Source organism: Podarcis erhardii (genome assembly GCF_964252035.2).
Source record: "Podarcis erhardii genome assembly, chromosome: 17".
Lineage (NCBI taxonomy): Eukaryota > Metazoa > Chordata > Lepidosauria > Squamata > Lacertidae > Podarcis > Podarcis erhardii.
This window is the reverse complement of record NC_138515.1, coordinates 5,382,613-5,406,412: the sequence shown is the minus strand read 5'-3', so window position 1 is coordinate 5,406,412 and position 23,800 is coordinate 5,382,613. Positions and strand designations below refer to the sequence as shown.

The window sequence follows — 23,800 nt, the reverse complement described above, 5'->3', positions numbered from 1 at the left end:
TATCCACAGACAAGCACAACAGTGCTATGATATATGCCAGCTGTCCCCAGCCTGGTGCTCTCCAAATGGTTTGGGCTACATCTCGCAGCATCGCTGACCATTACCCATTGAGCTTCATCATGGATCTGGGTTTTGAACTGCAGCCTCCTGCATCTTCTAAACCCAACTCTCAGTCCTCTTCTGTCAGGGTGGCTCCAGCAGCTATTTTTCTGCTGCCTGGCCTGGTGCACAGCCTCTTGGGTTGCTTCCGTGCTACAGGCCCTTTAACTTCTGCAATCAGCTGGAAGAGGGATTGTGCATCATGTCTACATGGCACTATGTTAAATGGCAATCTCCTTCCCCATGGTCAAAATATTTCTCAAATGTTTACTTGCAATTGAGTGGTAGCCACCAATGTCCCCTGTAATGTTAATTGGTAGCTTCTTGATTTCAGGTTCTGCTCATTTTATTCCTTCCTGTTCTACACAGCTGGAAGTTTTGTGATGCACTGCCCCTCAATAAATCAGTTTCTTTTTACTATTATGCAGGGAGAGCTTTAATTACAGGCTTCCTTTCACTATTATTTTTCTTTTATAGCAAAATAACTATTTTTCTTTAAAAGAAAAGAAACTGGTTTATTAACTGCACCACCACTAGGCAGGAAACAGAAGCTACCTAATTAAGGGTCTCTTAAGGAGCAACTGATCTCTAACCACCTGGCAGCACTGAACAGAAAGTGATAAAAAACACAGATCCTACAAAGAGGAAGCTTTTAAACAGAGGCACAGTAGTTAAAAGCCTCAATAGCATTTTGACTGCCTACAGTTGGCAGGCAGGTGCTGCAATTATGCTTTATTGCAACCCTGCCCCTGAAAAACCCCTCACAGTGGGGGGGGGTATGCAGAAAACACTGGATTGGAAGAGGGGGATCATGATGTAATCTTCATTCTTTTAAGGGGGGGAGGCAATATGAAAGAAAGGGGCTAATCTGGAAGCTTTCCTGATCTCATCTGCTAGCAGCTAGGGAATGCAATGCATATGAAAAAGAAAGCATATTCCAGAACCCAGAACTCAGCCTCACATACCTCATTGCCCTGTTACAGCATCTTTGGGTTTGAATGGTTTCCTCCACTAGTCTGGAATTGTTTTGACAATACATATTTATAGGCTGGTACTTGGTTTCTTGTTTCAAGTGAATCACCCTTTTCAATTCTATGATAACAAAGCTTGGGTATTAAGTGCGCACATTGGGGCCAGACTAGAAACACTGTGTTTGCCATGTGACATATAGATGCTTCAATCTGCTCTGGAATTTGGCGTGGCTGTGCAATGATAGTACCCCATAGAATTGTTGTTGTTGTTCCCTTCATAATGAGGTCCCTGGGTGAGTAGCAACCATTTTAAAATACAGTATTAAAATACTGATTGGCTAACCTTTGCCTGGCGTGCTCTGATCCATGGGGTCACGAAGAGTCGGACACGACTAAATGACTAAACAACAACCTTTGGTTAGAGGGACGTGGGTGATGCTGTGGGTTAAACCACAGAGCCTAGGACTTGCCGATCAGAAGGTCGCGGTTCGAATCCCCGCAACAGGGTGAGTTCCCGTTGCTCGGTCCCTACTTCTGCCAACCTAGCAGTTCGAAAGCACGTCAAAGTGCAAGTAGATAAATAGGTACCACTCTGGCGGGAAGGTAAACGGCGTTTCTGTGCTCTGCTCTGGTTCGCCAGAAGCGGCTTAGTCATGCTGGCCACATGACCCGGAAGCTGTACGCCGGCTCCCTCAGCCAATAAAGCGAGATGAGCGCCACAACCCCAGAGTCAGTCACGACTGGACCTAATGGTCAGGGGTCCCTTTACCTTTGGTTAGCATATTTGTGAAATGCTGCGTCAGCCACTGGAAAGTACAGCAGCCCATTATCTATAAGGGTCAATTCATATGTAATGATTTACATATTTTTATATTTTATTAGGTTTATGGTACATGCACTCAGTGCTTTTTTTCTTAAAAAAAAAAATGTTTAGGGGTACTCTCATCTTCAGATATCTCAAGGGCTGTCACATGAAAGAGGGAAGAAGCTTGTTTTCTCCTGCTCTGGGGGGTAGGGCACGAACCGATGGATTTAAGTTACAAGAAGGGAGATTCCGACTAAACATCAGGAAGAACTTTCTGATGGGAAGAGCTGTTTGACAGCGGAATATTGGGAGCTTGTGGACCCTCCTTCTTTGGAGGTTTTTAAACAGAGGTTGGGTGCCCACCTGTCCTGGGTGCTTTAGTTAAGATTCCCATATTGCAGGGGGTCAGGCTAGATGAGTCTTGGGGATCTCTTCCAACTCTAATTCTGCGATTCTAATGGAGAAGGGAAGGATATTACAGGCCTAGAGAGGCCTGAGAGCAAGTCTGTAGCATAATTGTTGTTGTTGTTGTTGTTTAGTCGTGTCCGACTCTTCGTGACCCCCTGGACCAGAGCACGCCAGGCAATCCTGTCTTCCACTGCCTCCCACAGTTTGGTCAGACTCATGCTGGTAGCTTCGAGAACACTGTCCAGCCATCTCATCCTCTGTCGTCCCCGTCTCCTTGTGCCCTCCATCTTTCCCAACATCAGGGTCTTTTCCAGGGAGTCTTCTCTTCTCATGAGGTGGCCAAAGTATTGGAGCCTCAGCTTCACGATTTGTCCTTCCAGTGAGCACTCAGGGCTGATTTCCTTAAGAATTGATACGTTTGATCTTCTTGCAGTCCATGGGACTCTGAAGAGTCTCCTCCAGCACCATAATTCAAAAGCATCAATTAGGGTAGGACAATGTACCAGCACCTAGTGATTCCCAGCGTGGTGTAGTGGTTCAGAGCGGTGGACTCGTAATCTGGGGAACTGGGTTCGCTTCCCTGCTCCTCCACATGCAGCTGCTGGGTGACCTGGGGCCAGTCACACTTCTCTGAAGTCTCTCAGCCCCACTCACCTCACAGAGTGTTGTGGGGGAGGAAGGGAAAGGAGAATGTTAGCCGCTTTGAGACTCCTTAGGGTAGTGATAAAGCGGGATATCAAATCCAAACTACTACTCTTCTTCTTCTCTCCACCCCTCCAGATACCCCAGATCAGCTACGCCTCCACGGCGCCTGAGCTCAGTGACAGCAACCGCTACGATTATTTCTCCCGCGTGGTCCCTCCGGACTCCTACCAGGCCCAGGCCATGCTGGACATTGTCAAAGCAATGGGCTGGAATTACGTCTCCACGCTGGCCTCCGAGGGCAACTATGGCGAGAGCGGTGTCGATGCCTTCATGCAAATCTCCCGTGAGGCTGGTGAGCCAGAGGATACCTGACGGGTGAGGTGGGGTGGGGGGGCAGCAGAGCCAGGAGGAGCTGAACCCAGAGAGGCCTTTCCGCTTGACCCGCCACTTTCCTCCAGGAGAAACTGCGGTTTGGCGCTGAATCAGAACAAATGGCAATCCGGTTTTCTGCAGCTTGCTGTCTGTTCCGATTGAGCACCAAAGAGGGTTTTCCAGGAGGAAGCAGCAGGGCAAAGGCAAAAGTGCTCAGAAAGCACAGGGCAAGCAGAAGGGACAAGCAGAAACAGTGTCTTCAAGGAAGGTGTCTGATGATCGTAAAACGTTCCAGGAAGTGGCCGTAGCAGAGGAGGACAGAGGGGGGGGAAGGTGAGGGGGGATTTAGCAGGCAGGTGGGGAAGCAGTGGCAACAGGATGGTGGTGATGGGGAAGAGGCAGCGTCCCAGCATGTACCGTCACAAAAAAAGCACTGAGTGTTGATGGGCCCTTGGCCAAACCCCCATGGGTGCAATAATTATGCCTGACATTCTGGAGTGTTTGTGGGGAGGGGGAGAAGACACATGCCAGTCATGGTGTGATGGCCTGGGAATCCGATTCAGAGGCTGAACCGGAGGAATCCCAGCCTGCACAGGAGTCCCCACCTCCAGGGCCGGCTGAGCTGGGGCAGGGCCTTGATTCTGAAGCGCCTGCACCTGTGCCGGATCCTCAGGAGCAGGCACCAGGTGAATCCACTCTGGCTCCAGAGGTGGTTGAGGACTCAGTGCCTACAGGTGAGTCTCCCCCTGGGTCCAGTAACCCTTCAGCCTCTCCTGAACTGCAGAGGCTCAAGGCAGAGAGGCGGAGGGAACTGGTTTCTCCCAGGAGGAGTGCTCGCCTTAAGGCCAGGAGAGGCAGGTTTCCTGGGGGCCGGGACCGCCCCTGGCCTCAGAGAAGATAAAGGCCAGTCACCCCGGTCCCAGGTTGTGGGAGCAATGTCGTTGATGAGCTGTTTCGGCCAGCATCCAGTCCTGTTTCCCCCAGAGTTCCTGTCCTTGCCCGGCTTCTCGCTGTGGACCCCGCTTCGCCCGTGGAGGACTGTCTGCCAGCCCTCAACTCAGGTCCTGGACCTCGCCCCACGGTAACCTCCCCCCTGGACCAGCACACATGGGCATAAAAGCAGGAGTCTAGTTCCCCATACCCACCTGAGTTTATATAGTCAGAGAATATTTATCTAAGAAAAGATATCGTCATGCAACTGTTTGTGCCCAACTGCAGCTTAGGGACGGAACAGCATGAAGCACAAGCAGGTGAGATTGCAAATGGGGGCCAGCTGCCTAGGATAGCAGCCACACGGGAGCCACCAGGATCATAGAATCATAGAGTTGGAAGAGACCACAAGGGCCATCGAGTCCAACCCCCTGCCAAGCAGGAAACACCATCAGAGCACTCCTGACATATGGCTGTCAAGCCTCTGCTTAAAGACCTCCAAAGAAGGAGACTCCACCACACTCCTTGGCAGCAAATTCCACTGTCAAACAGCTCTTACTGTCAGGAAGTTCTTCCTAATGTTTAGGTGGAATCTTCTTTCTTGTAGTTTGGAACCATTGCTCCGTGTCCACTTCTCTGGAGCAGCAGAAAACAACCTTTCTCCCTCCTCTATGTGACATCCTTTTATATATTTGAACATGGCTATCATATCACCCCTTAACCTCCTCTTCTCCAGGCTAAACATGCCCAGCTCCCTTAGCCGTTCCTCATAAGGCATCGTTTCCAGGCCTTTGACCATTTTGGTTGCCCTCCTCTGGACATGTTCCAGTTTGTCAGTGTCCTTCTTGAACTGTGGTGCCCAGAACTGGACACAGTACTCCAGGTGAGGTCTGACCAGAGCAGAATACAGTGGCACTATTACTTCCCTTGATCTAGATGCAATACTCCTATTGATGCAGCCCAGAATTGCATTGGCTTTTTTAGCTGCCGCGTCACACTGTTGGCTCATGTCAACATGGGCCAGGCAGGGGTGTAGGAAGGGGGGCGGTCCGCCCCGGGTTCCATCATGCAGGGGGGTGTCAAAAAGCAACAATTACTGCCCTACTAGGGCGGTTCATAAAAAACTTTTTTTTAAAAATGCCTGCTCCAAAGGTCTTAACTTACTACACTAGGGATTATATAGCTATATCTGAATTTTCATGCATATCAGTTAATATCTTGACCCTCCTCCACAAAGATAACTGTTTACTTGGCTGTTTTCATACATTGTGAAGGCTGAAATTTCAATTCAGTGGAGCCAAAACACAATCCATCCTGTAGATTTAAGTATCTGTCCACAGTCCCCTAATTGTTATCAGAGGCCCATAATCCACATTCCTTTGTATGAAAATATGAAATAACGTAAAACTATTTTTGCAGGCAAAAAAAAAATATAATCAATGTGGGGGGGGGTGACAAGAAATTTTCAGCACCGGGTACCACCTACGCCTCTGGGACCAGGGCTGCTCTCCAGCAACCTCACACTGATGAGGAAAAAGCACTGGGGGGGGGACATTTTAAAGAGGAAAATGTGCCGAAGAGAAAGGTTCACGAGTCCTTTCCTGCCACAGTTCCACTTTGCAGGAGTGTCTCTAGCCTGTGGCTCTCCAGCTGCAGAGGTTTAAGTGCTGGACTAGGAGACCAGGGTTCAAATGCCCTCTCAGCCATGAATCCCATTAGATGACCTTGGGCCAGTCTCTCAGCCCGACCTACCTCACAGGGTTGTTGCGAGGATAATAATGGAGAGGGGGGGGATGTGTGTCCGAAACCTTGAGCTCCTTGGAGAAGAAGGTGGGGTAGAAATTAAATGAAATGAATAATAAACTCCCATAAGGCCTGGCAAACATGGCCAGTGGTCACGGGAGTTGTAGTCCAGCAATTTCTGAAGGCCCTTGCCTGCTCTGAGCAGTGGCAACTGCCTAGGAGTCCAAGCAAGGCTCTGTCGTATCCCCTGGCACCTCGTCCTTTCTGAAATGGAGGGGCTAGAGACTGAATCTCTAGCACCATTGAGCTCCTCCCAATCGCTTCCTGAAACTTTCTTACACCTGTCAGGTGGAGTCTGTATCGCCCAGTCCATCAAGATCCCACGAGAACCCAAGCCGGGAGAGTTTGACAAAATGATCAAGAGGCTGATGGAGACCCCCAACGCTCGCGGCATCATCATCTTCGCCAACGAGGACGACATCAAGTGAGTGTGCCGTTAGCGGCAATGCACAACACGTCCTCCAGGGGGAGCGTTGGGTGAGGTATTACCGTACTTTTCCGTGTACAATACTAGGGTTTTTTTACCTTAAAATTGTGTGGGAAACTGTCTTATACACAGGGCAATCTCCCCCCTATTTTCTTAAATTGGAGTCCTAAAAATAGGGGGTGTCTTATACATGTGGGCGTCTTATACATGGAAAAATATGGTAATAATAATACTATAATAATTTATTATTTATACCCCGCCCATCTGGCTGGGTTTCCCCAGCCACTCTGGGCGGCTTCCAACAAAATATTAAAATACCGTAATACATCAAACATTAAAAGCTTCCCCAAACAGGGCTGCCTTCAGATGTCTTCTAAAAGTCTGGTAGTTGTTCTCTTTGACATCCGGCGGAAGGACGTTCCACAGGGCGGGTGCCACTACCGAGAAGGCCCTCTGCCTGGTTCCCTGAAGCTTTGCTTCTCACAGTAAGGGAACCGCCAGAAAGCCCTCAGAGCTGGACCTCAGTGTCCGGGTAGAACGATGTGGGTGGAGACGCTCCTTCAGATATAACTCTCGCTTCCCCCATGCGCCCCCTGCAGACGAGTGCTGGGGGCTGCACGCCGGGCCAACCTGACCGGCCAGTTCCTGTGGGTCGGATCCGACAGCTGGGGCTCCAAGATCTCTCCTATTCTGAAGCAAGAAGAGGTGGCTGAAGGAGCCGTCACCATCCTACCCAAGCGAGCTTCTGTGGAAGGTAGGTGACAAGACGGCACTGGGGCCAATCGTAGTGGGAGAGAGTACGACAGGCAGACGTAGACCCCACACCTTTTTGGATGGGATGTTTTGGGACATGGGACCTCAGCTGACCCTCATTCTTCCCATTGCTTTATTTCTCACCTGAACACACTTGCTTTCTAAATTTAATCTGCTCTTAAGCACCGCACCATAATTGCCCTGGTTGAGAATACGAGAAGGCGCTAAAGGACATTAAGTGGTAGCTAATCCATTTTAAGGGGATCCCGGGTCTGCGACTTAACACACTTGCAAACCAGCCATTCATAGCTATGAGGAAAGACTCCCCATTCACTTTTGCTGCCTGCCTGAGGGTTTTAATCTGCGAGTGACTTTGAGTACGGGGCCATGGCTGGCAGTCATTCTGAATTGATTCGTCTGGAACCAAAATAGAGGAATGGAAAGATCAGGGAGCCTGAACAAATATTTGCTTGGAGGGTAGACTGACTATTTCTGTAGAAATAGGATCTTATGACTTGGGCTGCCATTTTTATTCACTTGACAGCAGCCTATGATGCAGGCAGAAATCAACAGGTGCAACTTTTCCCTATCTCAGCAGCTCTAGGCTGAGCAAAGCTGATTGATTTCTGCCTGTTCTGGGCTGTGGAACTGTAGTCTTCCAGATGTTGTTGGACTACAACTCCCATGATCCCTGATCATTGGCCATTATATCTAGGGTTGATTGGATCCAGAGGTCAACAACCTCAGGGACACACACACACACACACAGAGAGAGAGAGAGAGAGAGAGAGAGAGAGATTTCCCATCCCTTCTTTAGATAAGATAGAAGGACTTATAACACAGAGGGACTGATTTTCTGGGAACCCTCACCCCCCCTACAGGATCACACAGCATTTTAAAAATAAAGTACTGTAAAGATTGGGTTGCCAGCTGACTAGAGAAAAAGTCATCTTGGCTGGCTCTTGGGCCTTTAATGATCTGCTGAAATCAGAAGGTGAAACTTTTCTTGCATGGATGGAGAGAATATTATCAGCTGCTAATGTCTACAGAGGGATGCGGGTGGCGCTGTGGGTTAAACCACAGAGCCTAGGACTTGCCGATTAGAAGGTTGGCGGTTCAAATCCCCATGACGGGGTGAGCTCCCGTTGCTCAGTCCCTGCTCCTGCCAACCTAGCAGTTTGAAAGCACGTCAGAGTGCAAGTAGATAAATAGGTACCGCTCTGGCGGGAAGGTAAACGGCGTTTCCGTGAGCTACTCTGGTTCGCCAGAAGCGGCTTAGTCATGCTGGCCACATGACCCGGAAGCTGAACACTGGCTCCCTCAGCCAATGAAGCAAAATGAGCGCCGCAACCCTAGAGTCGGCCACGACTGGACCTAATGGTCAGGGGTCCCTTTATCTTTACCTTAATGTCTACAGAGGTCAAGCTCCTAGTACAGCGGCAGCTACGGAGGCTGGTGAAAAAGTTGGCAATGCAGTAGAAGGATGCCTACAAAGGCCATGACCTCCCTGTTTTCTCCCCCAAGGTTTTGACCAGTACTTCACCACACGCTCCTTGGAGAACAATCGGCGCAACATCTGGTTTGCTGAATACTGGGAGGAAGATTTCCGATGTAAACTGACTCGTCCAGGGTTGCAGCCTGATGAAGGGGCACGGAAATGTACTGGTATGGAGGCTTTGGGAGAGAGCTTAAAACAAGGCAGGGTGGTACCAGGGATGGGGGAGGAATTCAAGTAAGTTCTCATTTGAAGATGAACCTACCATGGAATCATAGAATCATATAGTTAAGGGACCCTGAGGGTCATCTAGTCCAACCCCCTGCAATTCAGGAATCTCAGCTAAAGCATCTGCAACAGATGACCATCCAACCTCTGCTTAAAAACCTCCAATGAAGGAGAGTCCATTCCACCCTCAAACAGCTCTTCCTGTCACAAAGTTCTTCCTGGTGTTTAGTTGGAATTGCCCTTCTTGTAACTTGACGTCACTGGTTTGAATCCTTACCCTCCAGAGCAGTAAAAAACAAACTTGTTCCTTCTTCCATGTGACAGTCCTTGAGATAGTTGATGAGGACTATCACACCTCTTCTCAGTTTCCGCTTTTTCAGGCTAAACATGCCAAGCTCCTTCAACCATTCCTCATGTGGTTTGGTTTCCAAATTTGCACTTTCAGAAGCCATATGCGAACCAAAACACGGGCATCCTTCAAAATTTGCAGTGCAGCTGTTCAGCCAAGTCATATGTACAAAATGCATATGCTAGGCAACAGTCTGCATAAAAATGCATGTATTTGTGAAAACAACATACAAACATGCATTATATTAGGAAATTTTGCTTTGCAAAAATGTGCGTGGTAGGCAAAATTGTGCTTGTTGGGAGAAGTATGCAATTGAAATGCCAACACATTATTGTGAGGATTTTTCTTTTAAAATCATAAATTGCTGCAGAAATGTGGGGAGTTGAAGTTAGAATGCAGAAATGCAAACAACTTCAGGGTTAGAAAAAGGAGAAAGTGAGAGAACCAAAAGTGACAGATCCATCTGTTCCTTCGAAGATACATGGAACAGCTGTTGCCAAGTGCTCCCCATTCACCTGGTTCACAACTATTTCCTCCCAGCCTGGCTGTGCACTAATCCCTATTTTTGAGAGGCAGCGGTGTTAGAAAGGGAATATTATCGGGGAGCTGCAAGGCCTGGGTTTATTTCACCGCTCTGCAGGGAATGGAGGGGATTAGATTTCCAAGTGGTGCCATCCCAACCCCTTCCCCTCCACAGAATATCAAAATACTGGTTTTCCCTGCCTGGAGCCCCCAAATCCAGCCTCCCCTGGCTGAGATAGACTCGGGTTGAATCTGGCTTTTTTCTGAGGGTTCTGTTATTGCCATTATCACAAAGGTTCCCAATTCTTCTCACATTCTCTCCTGAGCTTCTGCCTGGACCCAAACCGCTCCATGTTGCCTGACAAAACTGACAGTATTTGGGGGTTTGTTTGTTTTCCTTCTCAGCTGACACCCAGCTGTAACTGAAATTATCAGTATGGTGCTGAATTCTTTGATCAAAGGATGTGCATCGTAAAATAATGAGATGTCTGAGTTATTACGGGAAATAAATTTTTTTTATTACAGGAAATAAATTATTACTTGGAAATAAAACCGGCAAACGTCTGTAGCCAACAAAAAATTTTTACTGGTCCACTTGCCCACAATATACAGTCATACCTCGGGTTGAATATGCTTCATGTTGAGTGTGTTCAAGTTGCGCTCCACAGCAACCCAGAAGTAACGGAGCACGTTACTTCCGGGTTTTGCCGCTCGCGCATGTGCAGGCACTCAAAATGACGTGCGCATGTGCAGAAGTGGCGAAAAGCGACGTGCGCATGCGCAGACGTGCTGTTGCTAGTTACATTTGCTTCTGGGTGTGAACGGGGCTCCGGAACGGATCCCGTTCGCATCCCGAGGTACCACTGTACATAAGTTGGCTACCTGTGGCCTAAAATGGGGAACTTTTTCTAAAGTTTCCTTCTTTGCCCACCTGGAGGCAATTCATACCCACAAGGGGCAAACAAGAGTCTCCTGCCTCTTTCTTTGCTTATTCAGCTTAATTAAAAGTTGAAAGTACATAATCCTAGTGAGCAATGACTAAAGTGGTTATCCTGGTTTTGTTTCCTGCCTTAAAGTTAATCTTACTATTTGTCTGTGTGGCAACCATTGTTTCACAGGAGGTGCTGATTAGATTTTACTGGTAACCAGATTACATGTGCTGATCTTTACACAAAGTATTAGGAGCTCAGGATAACTTCCAAGACACAGACTGCTTCCGAGGTCAAGAAAGATCATAACGGAGGTCTCTGTCATATTAAATTATGCCAGCATTTCCCCATGCCATAATCTACACTACAGCAATAGACCATGGCAAAAGTTTCAGAGTAACACTCACCTATTCACAGTTGCACTCCAGCTCCCACCCTCTTCCTCGGCCGTTGGCTGGTTGGAGCTGATGGGAGCCACAGTTTCCCTTCCCATTGTCATACTCTAAGTAGACTCATCATTGGCTCTCCCCCCTCTGTGCTTGGTTCTGATCCACATTTTACCCTTCCCCCGCCACAGGCGAAGAGCGGATTGGAAGAGACGCAACGTACGAACAGGAGGGGAAGGTGCAGTTTGTCATTGACGCCGTCTATGCCATGGCTCACGCCTTGCACAACATGCACCTGGACCTCTGCCCAGGCCACATCGGGGTGTGTGAAAAGATGGACCCCATCCATGGCCAGACTCTGCTGCGCTACATCCTCGCAGTCAACTTCAATGGTGAGATGGGCAGAGTCCCTTTGACCGCAGTAGCGTCAGGTTGCTTCACCTGGCCTCCGATACAAAGGGCCCTTTTAAATATTTGCATGCATTTAAGACTGAGGGTTGTCTCTAGTGCTAGGCCAACTCAAGAGTAGGTCAACTGAAATGAAGGAACCTAAGTGAGCCAGGTGTGCCAGCTTAGGAGCATCTCAGACCCTAAGATTTCAGGGCCAAAGCTTGAGATCTGGGGACGGCCCCCAGTGATGTCACAGGAGCAGCCCAAATCAAAGACATTCCCATCCACCTGGAGACTCAAGGCCACTATCTGCCAACAGGCAAGGAAACCTGAAGCCTTCAGGTCAGACCTGGAGGTCTGGAAACCCAAGCATTGAGCTAACAACAGAGGCTGGTTTGGCCAGTTCAGTAGATCTCTTCTACAGCATACCCCATCTTACAGATACTAGATACAGGCTTGGTTGGGACCTGCAGGCCTCATCCAAACCAACCCCCAATCCCATAACAGTCTGAAGAGCCCTGCTGGCATCCATCGCATCTAACTCAGGACCCAGTAACTCACAGTGGACAGTCAGACACCACAATGAAGTCTCCCACTGCTCTTCCCCAGCAACCGGTAATTTAGAACTGTGTTGCCATTGTTGTCCTTGAAGGTATCATAAGCCATCGTGTTGATAGCCCCGTCCTCCTTGAATTTGTCTAACGCCCTTTGAGAGCCATCTCATTCAAGAGAGGCAGTGAGCATCCTGCTTGCAGTAACCCTCCCCCCTTCCTACAGGCAGCGCTGGGACACCTGTGATGTTCAACGAGAACGGAGATGCGCCCGGCCGCTATGACATCTTCCAGTACCAGCTGACAAACACCACGACCCCCGGGTACAAGGCGATCGGGCAGTGGACAGAATACCTACGTCTGAACGTGAGTGACCCAAGCATAGCACTAGAGGTTGCTGTGGGGCCTGGAACACAGTGAGGATTTGGTCAGGAATCTGTGTTCTCATTGGCAGCCACATCATGTTGCATTCTGACACCATCAGACCAGGATATTTGAGGTGCAGAAAAAGGCCAGAGTGCAACACAGTCCTGCATATGCAAGGCAGGAATACAGCATGGTCTCTAGGACAAACCACTCTGCCCTCTATATCTCTATGGTGCCTAGATCTATTTGCCTGTCATTGGTTGCCTCACAGGTCATTCAGTCGGTGGCCTGACTTTGCCTTCTCACCTGCTCATCCCCACCCCTCTTTTTTGAATGAAGAGAACCCATACTCTTTTCTGCTAAGTTCTCATTCAAAGCCCAGGCCCACAACTCAACTCACAACTCACCTTCCAGCCCAGAACCCATCACATTGTTCTCCATGGAAGTTGTCCTTCAAGCTTGTGCTTGAAGGCTGCACAAGTCCTATAGCCTCCTCCTCTTCTTCTTCTTCTTCTTCTTCTTCTTCTTCTTCTTCTTTAAATGCACCACATTGGTTCCGCACTGTCCATGACAGCCATGGTTTGCAAGAGCCATATACCTGGAAAGCCCATAACCATGTTTCCAATTTGTTGTACATTTGGGCAGTGTGTTCATGGGAATTTCCTCTGTCAGGCTGGCATTCTTTGCAGATGGTGCACCTTTGTCTCATGGTCACTGAAGAAACATTTTAGTAGAAGAGGCGTTTCCACCTAAAACATAATAAAGATACAAAAAAGATACATTTTTTTAAAAAAAAAATACAGCAACAACCCCCAGCCAACAACCGCCCCCACAAGCAATACCCCCTTTGCTGTTCAGCACCCTCAGCTTTTGTAGCTGGAGTTAGTGAGGGCCCTGCCCTCTCAGGCCAGGTGGGAACAAGCCAGCAGGTTTCCCAGGACTCACAGCCACATTAATAATTTTCCTCTGCAGAGGTGTTTTAAAAGTGTTCTGCTTTTAAAGAAATACTTTCCACAATGACCTTTAGGTGCCCAGGAAGCCCTGAGAGTCTACTATGGAACCCCCTGTTTGTTACAAAGGATTCTGGGGCATGCTCTGTGATACACTCGGTTCACAGGAAGGCCTCCACAGGTTGGGCCTCTCTGGCCTGGATGACATTGCAGAAGATGGCCAGTAAACTCTGTCAGGGAAGCTTCTCCACAATTACTGGTCCTCTCACTGGTTTATCCAGGGATGGGGAACCTTTGACCGTCCAGAGAAGTTGCTGGACTTCCATAATCCTAGTCACTGGCTGAGCTGGCTGGGGTTGATGGGAGCTGGAGTCCAGCATCTGGAGAACCAACATCTGGAGAGATTAATCCTTGATACGCTTCCTGGAAATGCTCAGGTTCCTTGGAACAGTTTGGAAACCACTGCTCTGTGGCTCCCATCTTGTTTATGTATCTCCCCCTATAGATTGATGAAATGCAGTGGTCAGGCGGCCAGAAGGAGATCCCGTCCTCTGTGTGCAGCCTTCCCTGCAATCCCGGCGAGAGGAAGAAGATGGTGAAGGGCGTGCCCTGCTGCTGGCACTGCGAACTGTGCGACGGCTACCAGTACCAGCTGGACGAGTTCAACTGCGAGATGTGCCCCTTTGACATGCGGCCCAACCTTAACCGCACAGCTTGTCGCCCGACCCCCATCGTCAAGCTGGAGTGGAGCTCCCCCTGGGCCATTCTTCCCATCTTCCTGGCCATGCTGGGCATTCTTGGCACTCTCTTCATCATCATCACCTTCATCCGCTTCAACGACACGCCCATCGTCCGAGCCTCCGGCCGCGAGCTGAGCTACGTGCTGCTCACAGGGATATTTCTGATCTACACCATCACTTTCCTGATGATTGCGGAGCCTGGCATTGGCGTCTGTGCCTTACGGCGCCTCTTCCTGGGCTTGGGCATGGCCATTAGCTACTCTGCTCTGTTGACCAAAACCAACCGCATCTACCGCATCTTTGAGCAAGGCAAGAAGTCAGTGACGCCCCCCAAATTCATCAGTCCCACCTCCCAGCTGGTCATCACCTTCAGCCTCATTTCAGTCCAGATAGTGGCTGTGGTCATCTGGCTGGGGGTCGCACCTCCCCACAGCATCATTGACTATGAAGAGCAGCGCACGCCCAACCCGGAGTTTGCCCAGGGGGTGCTCAAATGTGACATGTCAGACTTGTCCATCATCTCCTGCCTCAGCTACAGTATCATCTTGATGGTCACCTGCACAGTCTATGCCATCAAGGCCCGTGGCGTGCCAGAGAACTTCAATGAGGCCAAGCCCATTGGCTTCACCATGTACACGACCTGCATCGTCTGGCTAGCCTTTGTGCCCATCTTCTTTGGCACAGCGCAGTCAGCAGAGAAGGTGGGAACAACCAGGCCAAGAAGTGGGTTGTAGAGGAAAGGAAACGGGGTAGGCGTGGCAGGGGTTGGGTTAAGCAGCGCACAAGGACCAAGCTATTTATTTACTTATTTATTACATCTAGAGGCCACCTTTATCTTCCAACGATCTCAAGGTGGTGTACATAGTTCTCCTCTCCATTTGATCCTCACAACAACCCTGTGAGGTGGGTTAGCCTAGGAGATGGTAAGTGGCCGATGGTCACCCAGTGAGCTTCATGGCTGAGTGGGGATTTGAACCCTACTCTCCCACATCATAGTCCAACACTCTAACCATTACACCACACTGGCTAGAGGATAACATGTGAGAAGTTATTGATAACAGCAGCAGAAAGGGATGTTTTTCCCTTCTGCCTTTTGTCCAGTCAGAATTGCCCTCTCCAGGCTGCCTTTCCCTCCTCAGGGAAAGGATGCAGGAACCCTCTGTCTTTTCAGTTAAAAAACAAACCCAAACACCCAATTTCAGGAGACTGTTCACACATCTGCTATATATTCTATGGTTTGGCCCTAGGAGCTCAAACAGGCAGGCAGAAGCTCTCTATGAAAGGTTTCTTGCTGGGCTGTACCAATTCAGACTGCAGGTGGGAAGTGGGATGGGCACTTTCCTGAAACAGTATGAGAACTAAAACACAAGCACCTTTCAAAACTTGCATTTCTCTGAATTTTGCAATGCCAAATAATGGTTACAAAAATGCATATAATTAGGGGAAAGTGCACATAAAAGTGCATGTTAGTGAAGACAACTCACAGAAATGCATTCTATTAGGCAAAACTACTTTGCAAAAATCTGGATATTAGGGGAAATTGCATGCAAAACTCTTCATATTAGGAGAAATACACACTTAAAGTGCTGGTGAATTTTCACGAGGTCTTAAAACTAAGAGAAACCAAAACTGACGGAGTGGCCAATTTCTAGTCAAGACTTTATTACCCACATTTGTATATGTAATACCTACTGGTTTGTCCCTTGTTGAGTTAACCCGAGCTGGTCACGATTTCTCAGCCTAGCCAACCTTACAGGGTTATTGTGAGGAAAGAGGAAAGATAACCCCACATCTGCTGCCCTGAGCTGTCTGGAGAGAGGAATACCATTGCAATAAAGCAAGCAGGATGGGAACTTAGACCGATGACCCACCCCCAAGCCTTCCTCCAGTTCTGCGCTCCTGGGATTTAAATGTCACAACATTTCCTGAACTATCAAGTCTGTCATTCTCAGAGGGTGTGCAGCGAGGGAGCTGCCAGGGGTGCCATGATAAGTCACATTCATTCAGTAATTAACGGTTGCCTAGGAGTGCAATGTGCCTGCCTGGCGCATCTCTGCACAAGGCGGTCCTCTCGCCTTTTTGCCTCCCACCCAGTTCATGTCGTGAGTGAGGCAGATTTCTCTCCCGGTGGGTAAATCCTGACTCTGCCCCATTTCCAAAGTGAACCTTCTCTGGTATAAAGGTGAGGCATGCCTCCGATTTCAATCCAGGGCAGAGGTGGGGGAACAAGGTTTAGCTCTCGAAAGGTTTGAGTGCGATGGACTTCAGTAGTTCAGGCAGACTCATATGAGCTGACATGGGACACCCAAGACAGCCTGATCCAGTCCTGAGTTATATAATAATAATAATAATATATTATTTATACCCCGCCCATCTGGCTGGGCTTCCCCAGCCACTCTGGGCGGCTTCCAACAAAATATTAAAATACCATAATACATCAAACATTAAAAGCTTCCCTAAACAGGGCTGCTTTCAGATGTCTTTTAAAGATAGGATAGCTGCTTATTTCCTTCACATCTGAAGGGAGGGCGTTCCACAGGGTGGGCACCACTACTGAGAAGGCCCTCTGTCTGGTTCCCTGTAACCTGACTTCTTGCAATGAGGGAACTGCCAGAAGGCCCTTGGCGCTGGATCTCAGTGTCCGGGCTGAACGATGGGGGTGGAGACGCTCCTTTAGTTGGGTGTCTCTTAGGGCCCCTTCCGGGCAAGGGTGCCAGTTCCTGGGGGCTGAAGCACTATGGGCCTCCAACCCTTTTTAAGGAGGCCAGGGGCCCTCTCCATATTCAGAGGGCCCCATGTGCAATGTCAGGACATTGTGTCAGGCCCCTTCAATCATTTGGAGAAGCTTCCATATCAGGGATGATTTGTGCCTACTGTGGCAGTCAGACACAATCCTGCTTTAAATGCTGTGCCTGCCTGCAAAAGTTTTGGGATTGTTACACAGCTTCATTTCCTATTTGTGCCTATCCGTTCACTTCCTGCTAAAACCCTGCAACTTTTCAAACCATTAATGTTTGAGGCTGGGGGGGGGGGGGGAGCTCCTGCTACAGCCCCTCCAGACAGCAATAATGTGTTAGCATTGAGAAAGCAGCTAGTTAAGTGGTGCCACTAATACACTATTATTGCATCAAGAAGGTGTTGCAGAATGGGCTCACAATAAAGCACCATTCCAGAAGGGCCTTAAGTTCACTGACATCAACAGTCTTAGGCATGCAAACACCAGTTAAATGCATGTAGGGCACGTTAAAAATCCATCACAGTCCACCTCTCTGTCGCAAGTTATTTCCCTGTCTGTGCTCAGGTTGGACAATCGACAGAATTAGGCAGTGAAGCTCTCCTTGGGCTGGGCTGCAGGTTTGAAAAACATCCCTGGTTCTCGACAAATAACAGATCAGGAGAGAAGGCTAGGTTGAACCCTGCTGTGCTAGTTTTCTGCAGGCAGAGCTTTTGGAAACTCTGGGAAACACTCAAAACCTGAAATGATACAGGCTGGGATGAGATTTGTCCCCCACAATTGTATGATGATAATGATAATGATAATGAAAATATATTACTTATACCCCACCTATCTGGCAGGGCCTCCCCAGCCACTCTGGGCAGCTTCCAACAGAATATTAAAAACATGATAAAACATCAAACATTTCAAACTTCCCAAAACAGGATTGCCTTCAGATGTCTTCTAGAAGTCAGATAGTTGTTTATTTCCTTGACATCTGGTGGGAGGGCATTCCACAGGGCGGGCGCCACCACCGAGAAGGCCCTGTGCCTGGTTCCCTGTAACTTCGCTTCTTGCCGTGAGGGGACCGCCAGATGGCCCTCGGAGCTGGACCTCAGTGTCTGGGCTGAATGAAGTGGGCCCAATCCAGTAGAGGGAGAAAAGAGAGCCCTCCTGCTTTCTTGGCCAGCCTCCCGTTCTTCTCCCTGCCAGATCTACATTCAGACGACGACACTGACCATCTCGATGAGCCTGAGCGCCTATGTGTCGCTGGGGATGCTGTATGTGCCCAAGGTGTACGTCATCATCTTCCACCCGGAGCAGAACGTGCAGAAGCGGAAGCGCAGCTTCAAGGCAGCAGCCACGGCCGTCAATGCCTCCACGAGGCTCTCGCAGAAAGGGGCGCAGAACGGCGAGAGCAAAGACGAGAAGCCGGACAGTAAGTAGCCAGAAAGTAGGTATCGCTGTCTTATTTTCTCTTTCGGTGGCCCCTTCCTGATGTGCCTCAACTGACCTCCGTCTGCCCTGTAAGTACCACCCCCTTCCTTCTGCCACCCCAAGGTGTTCCCACTCCGGTGTTCCCACTCCTCCCAGTACCGCGACCGCTGTGCCTTTGGGCCTGACAGAAACGGGGGCTTTTTGCCCCCCGTTGTTTGGAGGAAAGGCCAACTTTGATCTTTTTCTCTCTCTCTCGTTCCTCATTGCAGTAACACACCAGAACCAAAATAGCCTCGACGTGAAAGGAAGTGTGTTCTTAAACTTCAGCCCCACTGGTTTAAAAAATTTTAAATTTCCATCACTAAAAATGGGCCTTACCAATTAATCAACTGACATTTTCATTGATTAATCTATCAGTTTAAGTTTTCAGACCTAACAGGAAATCCTGAAGAGCTGGGGAGAGTTTCAGGGCCTTCACCTAATCGCCCTTTGTTTCTCCCTGTTGGAAAGGCCTGGTAAAATAGTAGTTGATAGGTAGTCAGGGCTACTTGCTACTTGGGAATTTGCAGCAGAAATGGGGGGGGGAGGACAGGGGAGGGGTTTGAGAGCCCCATTCTCTCTCTCAAGCAAGCTGGACCTCACTGTCTTCCTGATGGTTTGTGGGGATCTCAAACCTCCTCGATAAGTTTACAGTAAGCCTGGTGAAGTCCAAACATAATGTGACTTCAACATACTTGAGTTAATAGTGCTACCCTGGAGCTATTGTCATAATTCCTTGCAAGCCTGGAATAGACATGCCACCATGTCCTTTTCAAAGACCAGGGAAAACCAGGAAGTTGTGTTCCTTCAAATTTTGTTGGACTGCAGCTCCCACTACCCCTGGCCTTTGGCTGTGCTGGCTGACGCTGACAGGAGTTGGAATCCCTTTTATTTAGAATAATTTATGCACTGCTTAATCAAAGGAACCCTATGCAGTACACGTAAAATGTAAAGCAAGTATAACTTAAAACAATTATCAACATACAAATAAAATCAGCATAAATTAAAGATGAGTACAGTGGTACCTTACAGGGACGCGGGTGGCGCTGTGTGTTAAACCACAGAGCCTAGGACTTGCCGATCAAAAGGTTGGCGGTTCAAATCCCCGCAACAGGATGAGCTCCCATTGCTCGGTCCCTGCTCCTGCCAACCTAGCACTTCGAAAGCATGTCCAAGTGCAAGTAGATAAATAGGTACCGCTCCGGTGGGAAGGTAAGTGGTGTTTCTGTGCACTGCTCTGGTTCGCCAGAAGCGGCTTAGTTTCTTAGTCATGCTGGCCACATGACCTGGAAGCTGTACGCCGGCTCCCTTGGCCAATAAAGCAAGATGAGCGCCGCAACCCGAATCAGTCATGACTGGACCTAATGGTCAGGGGTCCCTTTACCTTTACCTTTTACCTTGGTTTATGAACTTAATCCATTCTGGAAGTCCATTCTGAAACCGAAACCATTCTTAAACTGAGGTACGCGTTCCCTAATGAGGCCTCCCACCGCCAGTGCCCTTCCACCGTTCAGATTTGGTTCTTAGACCAAGGTAAAGTTTGCAAACCAGGACACTCCTTCCGGTTTTGTGGAGTTCATAAACTGAATTGTTCGTAAACAGGACTTTTCTTAAACCAAGGTACTATTGTACACACCACTTCTTTATGTGCCGGGGCAGGCCTGCTGGAATGGAATTTATTTTGAGCAGGCATCTGAAACAGCACGACAGGTGGAAACTAGTCATCTTTATTTGCTGCTCTGCCTTTGGCTTAGCCCACCTCTGACATATGGACCCCAGAAGGGAAAACTGGCCCTTGGGCTGGGAAAGTTACCCACCCCCACTTTAACAGGAGATGGGCAGGGCTTGAGCCTGCCCACACATACATCCCAGCATGCATGCACCCCTCTGGGTCACCCATCCAGACAAGCAAGAGGCACGACCAGAATTCAAGGGCAGATTCCAGCCAGGCAAAAACTCCCAAGAAGAGTATGAAGCAGGAATAGTGGGTGTGTAGGCTAGGGCTAGGACCCTGGAGCCCAACAGAGAGCCTTTGAGGTCTGCATTTGGCCCATGGGCTCAAGGCTTACACCCCTGTGTTCAGAAGTTCAGGCACCAAAGATGAACAGGACCTCACAGAAGCGTGGAAGCTTCCCCAAGGGCTCCTGTGTGGCGAAGAAGATGGCAGATTCGCTCCCGTCGTGTTTTCTGCAGCTGCAAGCAGGCCTGGAGCCCCTTTGCACACTGGCCTTTGAGGGGAAAGCGGGGCGGGGGTGGCTCTGGAATATTAATAGCCACCCTCTGGGTGAGGATGTCCCAGAGCAGATGGCAAGCGCTCACAGCCAAGAGCGCACGCCTGACCAAGCAATGCGCAGAAACAAGGCGAGACGCAGGAACCTTGCCTGTTCACGCTGCCTCTGCCCTCTCACTCTGCCCCAGGAGATGCCACTTTGCCCACGTTCTCAGGATCACATCCTTTACTTAAAGCAACAACAAACCGACAAAACAATAGCTGAATGAACATGAAAGAAAAACCACCCCCAATTTTGTCTCTGCTCAAGCCAGTGGGGATTCAAATCCCCATTCCGTTCTTCTGCATGCATTGAAAGAGGGGCAGGAATCCAGCTTTCTGCCATCCCAATTTAATATTCATTGCTCTATATATACCTGGCCCAACTGTAAGAACATGGGGATTCCCTTGCTGATTTAGACCAAGGGAAATTTAATCCAGACTCTGCTTCCAAATGCAGCCAGCCCCAAGTGCTTGGCTGCCCATGAGCAGGACATGAGTAGACAGGACACACACACCCCGCCCCCCGGTGTTAGTTCCCACTGCCTGCCATTCAGGGGTATACTACAGTACTGCCTTTGAACATGGAGGTTTGGTTTAGTTGTGATCTTGAGAAACGTGTAGCGATGGCGTACCTAATGGCTTTTTTGAAAAGCAAGCCGAGCTTTCACCAATTCCACTGCCCAAGAACCTCACCCTCTCTACTGTGTTTTAGACCAGGAGTGGGGAGGTTCTGCCCCCACACCAAGATGTGGCTAAACCACAACTCCCATCTGCCCTAGCAAGCATGGCCAAGTGCCAGGGATTATGGGAGTTGTAGTTCAGCAACATCTGGTGAGCCAAAGGGTCCCTGCACTTGTTTTGAGTTATCATGGCAGCTTGAAATTGTGGGGATGTTCAAGGTGGCAGGAGAGGATATATTGTTTATTAATATCCTTCCTAACTTGCGCTAGCAAGTTCCTTTATGTAGCAGAGTTACATTCCCCCTTTTATATGCACAGCAGATAGCTGGTTGCAGGCTAGTGTGAGCCTCTCACTATTATACAATTCAATCTGTCTCAGATTGAATTGTACATTCCTGGTAAGTTCCCTTGAATCCCTCTTAAAAGAATAGAGACACAACCATCTTATTCAAAGTCAATAAAAGACGTTTACTCACATCAGTTGACAGTTGGAATCCTGAAGGCAGACTTAGTTACAGATATGTACATGTGGATCTGCCCCATATGGGGGAATAATCCCAGTGCTTCTGCTAGCTGAGAGCTAGCAAAGCAGTCCCAGCTAAAAGCTGGTCAAATGAAGAAGGAAGTCAAAAAGAGGGAGGTGTGCTGTGTGGCTTGTCCTTTTGTTACCTGGACAGGTTAGGTCATGCCCACCTTCTATCACATGCAAAAGGAAGGATGCTCCAGCCAGGAGGAACAGGAAGTTTCGACTGGCTGGACCAAACATCCCTCGCATGTCTTCTCTAGCATTACAAGGAATATTGTACTTGACTGCCTCTCATGGATCACATCCCACAGAAAGCATGTGGTGGCAGAGTGTATATGTGCAAGGGCCCATTAGTCTAGAGCAGGGGTCGGCAAGGCTTACTGGGCATAGGCTGGATCACTCCCGCAGAGATTCTCCGTGGACCAGACCGGCGCAGTGTGACGCTGGAAATCGCGTCTGCGCATGTCTGCAGTGCAGGAAATCGCTTCTGCACATGCCCAGACGCCGAAAACCGTGCCTGCGCAGAAGTGATTTTCAGTGTCTGGGCATGCGCAGAAGCAATTTCTGGTGCTGCAGACATGCGCAGACGCGATTTTTGGCGCCTGGGCATGTGCAGAAGCAATTTCCGGAGCCACGGAAGAGAGTCTCCACACCGCACTGTGCCGGTTTAGCGCAGCGCGTGGGGACTCGCTCAGCAGGCAGCTCGGTTTGGGGGCGGCTCGTGGGCCAGTTAAATGGCCTCCATGGGCCGCTTCTGGCAGATGGGCCTTAGGTTGCCTACCCCTGGTCTAGAGCAGGCATCCCCAAACTAAGGCCCGTGGGCAGGATAAGGCCCGAGGGACTCATTTATCTGGCCCACGGCGACCCCCGCTGCCCGCCACCGCCCGCTCTTACTGGTGCTGTGCTGTGCGGCTGCCCACTTCTGTGTCGGAGGAGCACCGGAAATAGCTTGTGCGCATGTGCAAGCGTTATTTCCGATGCACATCCGCACAAGCATTTCCGGTGCTCCTCCAACCCGGAAGTGCGCTGGAAATAGCGTATGTGCATGCGCTCCCCCGCCCTCTGGCCCGCCACGCAATCAGCGCTGGAGACACCACGCCTCGGGCCGGAGTCTCCAGCGCCGAGGTAAGTTTGCTGACCCCTGGTCTAGAGCCAGGGTTGACATAGGTAGGAGAAACTATTGGCCCTTCAGATCTTGTTGGGACTCCACTTCCCATCGGCCCCAGCAAGCACAGCCAATGGTCAGGGATGATGACAGAGGCAGTCCAACACGAGGGAGACTGAAGTGTCTCCGTCTCTGATATAAACAGCTGGGCTGTAAGTCTCTTGAGGGCTTTTCACGTTTGCCCGGACAACTGTGTGGAAGCCCCCAGATTATGAACCAGGTTCTTGGCTTAAAGCCCTTCACCCAGAAACTGAACAGCTCCCCTCCCCCCGCAGGCAGGTTTTCCCATTCGGGGTCCCAGCGTGGCCCATCCCTCCCCGCACCCACCCCTCTCTAACAACTCCCCATTTTGTGTCCTTTGCAGGCCTCCCTAAGGTGATGTACATCAGCTACACAGAACTGACCATGGGGCCCACATGACCGAAGAAAAGGATGGGCACAACCATTGTGGGGAATGGGAGGGGGGAGGGTTTTTTGCGGGGTGAAGCTCAACAGAAGGGGCTGGGGTGGGCATGTGTTGGGGAATAAACCTGTATTTTTACAATACCACTTTGCTTTTTTTTCTCCCCCAGCTTCAGCCTAAGGGCATTCAGGGGGCCCTAACTGAGGCCCGAGTGCAACCGCCCCCCCCCTTCCCTACTTCTTCTTGGCAGGGGTAGAGAACCCATGGAACTGCAGATGTTTGCTGGGCCACACCTCCCATCACCCCTGCCCATTGGCCATGATAGCTAGGGTGGCTGATGAGAGTTGGAGTCCAATTCCAAGGCAACACAGGCTCTAGAACCCAGCTCTAGAATCGAACTGCCCATGTCAGAAAGGCATTGTATTCTTGGTGTGCTGCCCCTC

At 49.6% G+C, this 23,800-nt stretch overlaps 1 protein-coding gene across 1 annotated transcript in view; it reads left to right on the top strand.

The window, feature by feature from the left end:
- LOC309332123 (metabotropic glutamate receptor 6-like) overlaps positions 1–23,399 on the top strand; it is a 52,462-nt gene extending 29,063 nt beyond the window's left edge. Inside the window, exons 3-11 of the mRNA XM_081844943.1 lie at positions 3,064–3,280; positions 6,322–6,457; positions 7,060–7,214; positions 8,738–8,878; positions 11,314–11,514; positions 12,290–12,429; positions 13,885–14,820; positions 18,048–18,273; positions 23,319–23,399. Of these exons, the coding sequence (XP_081701069.1) occupies positions 3,064–3,280; positions 6,322–6,457; positions 7,060–7,214; positions 8,738–8,878; positions 11,314–11,514; positions 12,290–12,429; positions 13,885–14,820; positions 18,048–18,273; positions 23,319–23,374 (2,208 nt within the window). The 3' untranslated portion in view covers positions 23,375–23,399. The remainder of the gene's footprint in view (positions 1–3,063; positions 3,281–6,321; positions 6,458–7,059; positions 7,215–8,737; positions 8,879–11,313; positions 11,515–12,289; positions 12,430–13,884; positions 14,821–18,047; positions 18,274–23,318) is intronic.
- Positions 23,400–23,800: the final 401 nt, after the last annotated feature.